The 9,476-nt window shown below is 43.7% G+C and overlaps 1 protein-coding gene across 1 annotated transcript; it reads right to left on the reverse strand.

Moving 5' to 3' along the window:
- Positions 1-5,710: 5,710 nt before the first annotated feature.
- On the reverse strand, positions 5,711-8,566 carry mmachc (metabolism of cobalamin associated C). The gene is made up of 5 exons (XM_070832681.1): positions 8,477-8,566; positions 7,988-8,185; positions 7,131-7,283; positions 6,821-6,997; positions 5,711-6,451 (listed from the first exon to the last, which is right to left on the reverse strand). Exons 1-5 carry the CDS (start codon positions 8,564-8,566, stop codon positions 6,218-6,220), a joined length of 852 nt encoding a protein of 283 aa, XP_070688782.1. The 3' UTR covers positions 5,711-6,217.
- Positions 8,567-9,476: the final 910 nt, after the last annotated feature.

Genomic DNA, 9,476 nt, shown 5'->3' on the forward strand with positions numbered 1-9,476 from the left:
GCCTCTTCTTGCTTTCTCAGATGGATTTCCACATCAGCCTGTGAATATTTTAGTGTGGCTTGGATGAGGCTTTGACCTGCGACCATCTCCATTACAAGGGATATTTTACTTAGTGACGCTAACTTGCTCACTGACACTAAACTACCAATCAGACCAGATCACCTGTCCCCTGTCACTGCGCACCAGCCCATTTCTGACCTTAAGGTCAAACACTGAACGGGAGCTGCACTTAGGCCAACTTCAACTGAAGGGATTTATAACATACTTTTATTCTGTGCTTGTGCATCAAATATTGGTGTAATACAACTGACTAATGGCCATAAAATGTAGAGGCAGTGTAGGATGGAGATGATTTACATAAAACACGCATATACACACATACACAAAGTACCTATAGAGAGCATTTAGTGTTATCTAAGCCCGCTACATACTATGATAATGCTATGGTCAGCATGTGAAGCATGAGATGCATGACGGTGTGGGTGGATGGTAGACACACACAATGCTTTAGGCCAATAAGCCTCAGCACACTTTGAAGTTAGTGAGGGCGAAAAGTGAGAAAAACGTACTAAATCTACTAACTACACTGTCCCCGACCATCTAAACCACACTATCACTGTGTCTCAGTGCCCACACACGCTCACACAGAGGGCGCCGTGGACTCCACAGAGAGTAAACACAGGTAATGGTGACTGAGAGTGAGCGTAATATTCCTCCATAGCCCAGCAACACGACTCAGCAAACAGGTCTCTCCGGGGGGGCTGGAGAGGCAAGTGAGGGGGAGAAGTGGAAGGGACGGAGGGGGCAAACAGCAAGGGAGGGAGGCAGGAGCCCGCAGGAGGACATCTAGCAGATAAACATCAGTAAGCGACCAAACATTCCCCACAAGGATCATCCGTTGGTATAAGAACAGAAAACAGAGGGAAAAAAGGAGAAACACGTCAGGAAGAAAAAGGGAATGGGCGATGCAGATGTTGTTCCTCGCAGTTTTTTTTGTGTGCAGAGCCTTTGCAGAAAGGAGCTAATCTGGAACAAGTGGCAGATTTAGAGTTTAGCAGCAGCTGTGATGTAATACTTAATGCATAGCCATAAATTAGCTCATGGCACCATGTGAGCCTTTAGCTTAGCAGCACACCAGGCTTGCAGGGCAAAGAAGGAGAGAGAAAGTCCCTCCTCTCTCTACAGTGACTTAGTGCACTGTTTTCTTCACTATAGACTAACAATCAATCAATACTCCTGTGTAAAGCTTCATTAGAACACTTTTCACGCATGTGTGTGAGGATTTTTTTTGTTTTTTTCCCCTCTCCACTTATCTGCAGTCAGTGGATGCCTTTCTTATTTCTCTGCTGTGTGCAGTTTGATGGTGTGTTGAATACTGATCAGCTCAGTTATTGGGTGTCTGTGGAATCGAGTAGCATCTCCTTTCAAAAATTAGTAAATACAGAAAAAAGATTGATTTACCGATACAGCCAAACTATGTACTCATAAAGATGCGTACATAGCACTCATGAAGATTAAATTAAACTTCTGGTCCCCTGCATGCACACTCTCACAAACCAAAGTGGATGCATGTTTGGTAAGAAGATCTAACCATTTTTAAACTAATAAGAATTTACATGTTCTAGAAATGTAATGGCCAGCAAGTATGAAGTTTTAAAGCTTCCATGAAGAAGGAGAAACGATAAAACATTGTAAATAGAAAATAATAAATTTTCCTCTTGTAAATGAAATGTTGAATAAGTAACACAGCCATTTCCTCGCTCCCACAGGCTCTACCTGAATCACAAGATGTAGTACATACTCCAAGACAACCCACCTGTGTCTACCAAAACATAAACTTTATGACATAAAGGAAAGAAACACCTTCTGTGTCTCCTGTGACATCTTCAAACCTCGGAAATAAACTGCAGAGAGGTGGGATACGACCGTGTCTGCTATAGATCTGTTCTGCGTGCGATTCCCTTGTCTTTTTAAAAAGGGTTAAATATGTCATGTTCTCAGGTTCCCCTGAAGCTAATCTTAAATTGTGGATTATGTAAGGGGACCCTTAGCTCCAGCTAATCCTTCTCTCCGGTCTTACTGTCACACTTTTCTTTGATGCTTGGTTTATAGTGGAGGCGATATGGAGCCAGGTGACTGTTGTTATGTTCCCCTGGGAGAAATGGGAATAATGCTTTTCACTCGCAAGCAACATTACCAAACTGTGTCAAGCCTCATATTTAACCAACATGAGGAAACTATTGGACATTTTAAGTGTGCCAGTGAGTTTGATCACATACACAATGTGGACATCCCTATAGCTGGGAGGTTGCTCGCAGCATTTTCCACCACATGAACAACCATGACCACTTGCCCCGACACTGCCTGCTGCACATTAGTCCCTTGATAATCTTGGGAATGAGACTCTTCCGTTTGCATGCAAACTCAGCAGCAAAACCCATGTTGTTCTGTCTGACAGGCTACATGAGCTGTGCATGTTGTCGCGTATGTTTTGTGCCTGTGCGAGAGAGAGACTAGAGAACACTGAGCAATATGATAAAGATTGTTATGCATGGGATTCATCATTACGTCAGAGATTGTTTGTTTTTTTTTTCCTAACAATTGAACACAGCTGTTAGGTGTTGGGGCATGTGTATAAAGGAGTTACTTTGAGTTTAATCGTCTGGTTGAGTCTGATGAGACAATTGGGCGGCCCTCAATCTGCCTACTCCCTCACTCCGTCCTTGGCTGACCACTCAACACTTCCATCCACTGAGCCCCTCCACCCGCTCATCGGCCTCCACAACCAGAGCCAACAGCTGGGAATTCTGAGGCAGAGGACTAGTTAATTATGCTAATCCAAGAAACTGATAAGAAGACGGTTTTAAAAATTTAAAACCTCTGGAAACACACAGACACACACACACTGAAGCAGTGTGGTTTAGATAGAGAGGGGCTCTGTGAGAAAATATGACACTATTTTTTCAGAGTAAGCAGAAGGAGAAAGCTCAGGAAATAAAGAGAACAGAGTCATAATTAAGCTCCTTCCTTTTCCTCACAGATCTCCATCTCTGTCTAATATTCGAGAACTGTTTCCACTCCCCCCTTTTCCCTGTAATTCAAACACAGTGATGTAAATATTGAATTATAAATTTGACTACATTCTCTGGATGTTGGGCTCTTCCTCCCCCCACTCAACGCTCAGTTCCTCCTCTGTTGCTGGTACGCTGCTGGCCTTTCCCCTCTCTTCTTGTTAACTGATGTCTGTGGGCGGATAACACTGCTTCACTGATCCACAACTCATGAAACACCACTCATGTTTTTGTTCCCATTTCTTATTCTTCTATTTCATCTCTGGCCAAAACTATCTCAGCGCCAGCTAATTCTTACTGTGCACAAACATGTCATTACTGTCCATCTGTTTTTTGGATCTTGAGTTTGGGTTTGGAGCACCCAGTAGATTTTTTTTTTTTTTTTTCGCTTCTCCTAACTGACTGACTGTACACTCATTTTCTTTTACGATCAGCAGCCATGCGCCAGCTTTTATTGGATTTACAAGACTCTACTGTGGAAAAAAGCTCCCAAACTGTTCAATGCAGTGTTTTCTAAAACTATAAAACGTGGGGTAAACCAGAGAATCTGAATGTATCCACAATCTCTCTTGTTCATTGCTCTCTCATGTGGATTATGTGGAGGAAACAGTTTGATTTTTTGTTCGTAGCAGTGCAATGCAGGTAACCTTCTGTGTCTCACAAACGCTAAAGTGCAAAGCTGCCTCTGCAGTCGGGCAAAAACACAAAAGCCACTCGAGCTTGGCAGTGCGGCTCAGTCTGCCAGAGCTGCACTGTGGAGACAATTGAGTTCTGCAGGACACTAAACTGAGGGGGAAAGGGGGAGCTGGATCATCGTGGGGACCCCCCTCCTTCACCCTTCTTAGCTGACTCCCCCCGCATATTGCTTCTTTCCTGAAATGCAACCTAAATATTTAACTACTTGATATCAGCGTCATTCCCAGCTGCAGCTGGCGAGGCATGCTGCACTCACCTGAAAGGACAAAAGCTTACAACAGAGACCTGCAAACCCAGTGAGCTACAACAGGATCTGCTTATTTGTCAGATTTCTCCAAAGAAACTGATCCCTCCACCTTCCCAGAGGCATGAATATCTGGGTTCCAAACTAACAGAGGAGGAAGGGATCAGCAGAGAATCAAAGGAGGAAAAGATGCAAAAAGAGACAGCAAAGCAGAAAGAAACCTTAAGTTTCCTGTGCCTTTTTGGTTTGTGTCAAACAGCCTGGAAAATGGTGCAAAAAGGTGCCTCAATACAACACATTCATCTTTTAGTTACAGGATTCTGCTTGTTGAACTGAAACGCATAAATACTGCAATGTAATATGAATGTATTAAAACTAATTAATTGATAATATGCGCTATGTGGATGTGATGTGATATTAAGGCATCCTTAGAAGCTTGTGGTAGAACTGGAAGCTAACTGCAGAGTTAAATGTCTTCAGGACATATTGAAAGAGAGACAGAGAGAGAGAGAGAGAGAGAGAAAGGGAGAAAGGGAGGTGGGACAGAGCAATAGAGGAGGGGGATAGGGGAGAGATCGAGTATCTGTGGGAGTATAATTAACTCCATGGTCTGCCTCTCTGCAGGCCTGCGGCATAGTGCTCTGAAATGCTGATTCAGTACACAGATAGAGTGAGTGTAGCATGGGAGGGAGAAGGGGGTGAGGAGAGGGATGCAGTAAGAGAGAGAGGGGGAGGGAGGGAGAGAGAGAGAGAGATGGGGTGTTTCAATGAGGAGAACACGTGAAATGAAGCAGCAGATCGCTCAATGGGACAAAAAGTCGCAAATGTTGAAAGCAAAGAGTGATTAGTGAAGACAGGAATGAGATTAAAGATGCTTAAATTAAGGGAATACACGCAAGATCAGTTTTAAAACATTCACCTAACAGTTGCAGTAGGTAGAGGGTGTATTTTATAATGTGGAGGGGGTTATCTGCAGTCAGTGGTTGACTTTATTGAGCGCTGAACATCTGCAAATGCTTGAGACAGAGCAGTGCAAACCTCCCTCTGCGTTATCAAAACAACAGTGACATCTACAGGTCCAACAACGGATCTGACCTGCACTGAATTTCTACTGCAGAGCCGCTGATGGAGACAGTCAACAACTTTGTTCCTGCCTCTTTGTTAGGCAGGAGAAGAGGAGCACACTTACCCCCCTGGAGCGGCTTCAGACTCCCTCTGGTTGATCAGGGCAGGTTTCTAGCTTTTTTTGCACCTGACTGTGTGCTGTGTGTGGTGTTGACTCACTAACCGAGGGGTTAATCACAGTTGAAAGAAGTCAGTCTGTCAGCAGGCGGGGGTGGGGGTGCGACGGCTCACATCTATAATGCATCAAGCGGAGTGTCAGGTAAACTGGAGACAAGGACGAAACAATGGAACCAATAAATACTGGAGAGAGGTGAGCTCGATGGGTGGATGAGAAAAATACTGAAAACCAAATTAACACGCAAATATCACTTTAGAGCAACTATACACATTGAACGCACCATAAATACATTCCTGTTTTTAAGTGACTGTGAATGCAACATCAAAATCACTGATTGATATGATCACCATTCATTGATTAGCATTTGTTAAAAATCAGATCTCAAGTCATATATTTTTTTTTATAAATTATATTTATTGTTTCACTTATAAAGCAAATACAAATAAGCTACAAATCGGTAGAAAAGTAAGTGTGTTTGTTCTCTTTGTGAAGTGTCGGCATGTGGAGATACAGGTGACATTGAGTCAAATGATTTACAAAGTGAAAGTCACTTAATATAACATAAACATCAATAGCTTCTGTGTTATAGTATCACACAAGAAGCAAGGATTTAAAGTGCCGTCTCTAAAATAATCTGATTTATACACACTGAAGTTCCAAACAAGTCTTAAAACAGCAACACGGACGTTTAAAGCACATTTGCGTATGTACAAGTTTCCATGAGATGACACCATGAGAGGAGCTGCCTACATTCAGTAGTGTTAACATGTAATGACATGCATCAGACAGCAGCCATAAATCAGCAAATGTTCATATGGAAGTTCTTGAAAGGTACCTTAGAATAGCTTTCACCAAAATCTAATAAGTTTAGATCAACATCCCACGTTCCATCTCTCAATATGGTTGATCAAGATTTTATAAATCTTTAAATAAAATCAGTCCAGCAGTCGTGCAGGTTTGTGCTCAGAGAGGATGGCCGATACTTCCGGGCTGTGGCTGCTCTTCCCTTTTACTTAAGCCATGTCCGTTCACCTGGACCTGCGTGTCTGAGGTCGGCTGAGCCTGATCCTTTTCCCTCGACAGGAAGCTCCAAGTCTCAAGCAGAGCAAACCGCTGAGCAGGAACTGTGGAAAAGTAGTCCTTCTGTTTCTGAGAGTAGATCTGGACGGGACGGACGATGTCTCTGTAGCTCCAGTCCTGGTGGCACAAAATTCCTATGATTAACTTCAGGAATGTGTACTTCTAATCACAGCAATCCAACTTTAACGACAACAGAACTCAACAAGAGAATAAAAGAGCTTTGTTTTGAAAACTAGAATTCATACAAAACATCTGACGTTTCGCTTTTTATTTTCATCTCACCACCTACAGCACAGACACAGTGAACAGACAACTGAAATCTTCCCAGGCGGTGGCCCAAGGGACGACAAAACCTCCACAGACGGGGGTCTCTTATCTAAAGGCCATCTGTCTGGAGGTCTGACATAAAACGGTCTGGTATCCCCATGGCGTCTATTTAATGTGTGCGTCCCGGGCATGACAGCTTACGGCGCTGCGGTCCTGTACCTGCCAGCGAAAGTTGAAAGCCTCCAGCAGCTGTATCCTGCCCTCTCTGGACGGCACACAGTCAGGAGGAAGAGGCTGTGCCATCTCAGAGCCCACCGTCACATCTCCAAACACCAGCAGGGCTCTGATGGCAAACCACCCCCCGAACCTCGGATGCACACACACTCCAAACATCTTCTGCAGGTAACAGAGGGAGACACACGAAACAAAAGTGAGGACTCAAGAATGGAAACACTGCACAGCAAAATATCTATCGCAACTGAATTAAAAAGCAACTATTTAGATTCCTCATAAATGAAGAGCATTTTACTTTGTCAGCCCAGGGCTGGTCTCTGACATCAGACTGTTGGTAGTAGAAAGCTGCTCCAGAAACATGAGCCGCAGTCTGCGCCAAGAACTTCGGCTTCCTGCTGGGCAGCAGCTCGTAGTCATACCTCACATCCACCTTCTGTCCTGGGAAACACTGCAAGGCAGGGAGAGAGAAAGAGCACGTCTGGGTGTTACAATCTGATCAAGAAAATATATTATAGTTATAGTTGCAATCCTATCCCTGATTGGAGTTAGGACACCTGATGACGTGTACTGTGAGGCCATCAGAGATTTTACTATACAGTTTATAGCACTGTGGTATCACAGCAGGGTGAACCTACTATGGGGAAGTAACGCTCTATTTGGCCTTTACTAGTCTAGTTCGTCACCTCCAAAGGCCCACTGGGTGCAGATTATACATGACATTATTTTTCACCAGCCATGGATTGTGTGTGTTGTTTTTGGTTCGTGCCCCTCTGCAAGATACTGTGATTTATTGCTGCATATTTCAAAATTTGCAAATCATTAAATTACCATAAATCAAATGACACTCTTTGAACCCGCTGAGGGTCTGAGGTCGTGTGGCAGTGACCTAGTTAGTAATCCAGTCTTGTGCGGTCTATCCCTTTAATACTTATGCTATTGGACCATTGTGAACAGTGTTGTAAAGCACAGTTATCCAAAAACTGATATTCCCATCAAGTCACTTTAAAGTCAAAATAAACCTACTGCTATTGTAAAATAAACCCAGAAGATTTTAGCCATAACTGCCCACCCCCACCGATCATACAAAGCTATTTTTGCCTGCCTGCCCCACTTTTATTTCTTCATCCACTCACGCAGACTCACACCGCCCACCTCAGAGACCGCAGAGGAGACACACTGTTTGACACACTGGTCTATGGGGTCAGACAGCCCCTGGCAGCCCCTCTCCTCCATGAAGGGCAGGAAGGCTTCTTCAAACATGGCAGGCGTGCTGAGCACCACCACAGCCAGGCTGTCATCGGGGTAACCCAGGCGCAGGGTGGGAGGCAGCACGGAGTTATACCAACCAACCTGCACACATGTTAGCACAGAGAGTATAAGAGAGGCACTGAGGCAGTAACAAACAGCCCAGCAGGAGAGGGACAGACACACACATACAGTAGGAAAAGATATATGTTTATCTTGCATCTAAATTTAAAATAATTTACATGAATTGAGGGGGGAAACCTTTAACTGACTGTTAAAAGTGAAATAGTTTCACCATATTTACTACAGGTGGGTGTATTCATGTTCATTTTTCGCACTTTGAAACCATTCTTGCTGCGAAGACGACACATTAGAAACAAATTCGTGCCACAATACCTTTAAAGGATAGACTTCAAATCCAAGCTTTGATAAATAGTCCTCTAACAGTCGTGTTATTTCTTCCACATTGGCAGTGGACGCCGCCATTGTTGCACGTCAACACAAAGCTTTGGATTCTGGGATATGGTGTTCTTTGGCTAATAAAAAACTCTTCTGTGATTCTGCTGTGGGTTCTTCGGACAAAGCGAAAGTCTATGTTATAATATTCAATACAGTGTGTTTCGAAGGTCATCTACTGTAGGACTTCATTGAGTTTGTACTGAAAGAGTAGAATAACCATCTACTACAATACCCAGAAAGCACTTGCGGATGCGTCTTACGCAATCACGTTGCCGTTATGGGCTCCTGGATTTAAAAGTGGAGTCGCACGGTTTTCTGTGAGTAGCATGGTTAGCCAGCTAACACTAACATATGTATCCGTCTCCTTGAACATGATTTAGTTTGTTTTCAGCGACAAGTTATATTTTATTCTGAAGACGAAGACATCATTGAGTGTTTAGGAGACTGTTAATAATGGCATTGTTACCAACGTTGAAAAAAGTCACCGCAAAGCTGCTGCTAACCAGAATTAGCTGATGTTAACATTAGAATAACACCGGCGCTTCAATGGGTAGTTGACGTTTACGTTTAGCCTCTATTGTGTTGTCCTGGCGTGTTTAGTGTGGATTCTGCAGATGTAATGTTGTTGGCAGGCTGCTGAAGTGTCCTTGAGCAGGGGGGGTCCATCTTAAATCTGTATCTGCCTCAGGACACTGGAGAGAGATGTTCTCCACGGTTCCTGAAATCAATTAAAGAGGCCCATTAACTCCACCATCAGACCACCGACACTGTCTGACACATCACAGAGCAGCAGCTCCAAACGTGCACACATCCAGGCCTGCTGTAATTCAATCTCTCTCAAAGTGTCGGAGATCTTAACAAGGTTGTCACCTCACCGATCAGCCACAAACACGTCTAAAGTTACTGTGTCTCTTTCCTACACTGGTTTTTGATCTCA

This window comes from Pempheris klunzingeri, chromosome 6, assembly GCF_042242105.1.
Source record: "Pempheris klunzingeri isolate RE-2024b chromosome 6, fPemKlu1.hap1, whole genome shotgun sequence".
Lineage (NCBI taxonomy): Eukaryota > Metazoa > Chordata > Actinopteri > Acropomatiformes > Pempheridae > Pempheris > Pempheris klunzingeri.

Bases quoted from the DNA above. Each gene is read 5' to 3' on its own strand.
- mmachc (XM_070832681.1), bottom strand. From the start codon at position 8,566: ATGGCGGCGTCCACTGCCAATGTGGAAGAAATAACACGACTGTTAGAG. The intron at 6,998-7,130 runs GTAAAATGCTCT...TGTTACCTGCAG, and splicing joins ACCAGCCCTGGGCTGACAAA to AAGATGTTTGGAGTGTGTGT. The intron at 6,452-6,820 runs GTACAGGACCGC...TTGTGCCACCAG, and splicing joins CTTTCAACTTTCGCTGGCAG to GACTGGAGCTACAGAGACAT.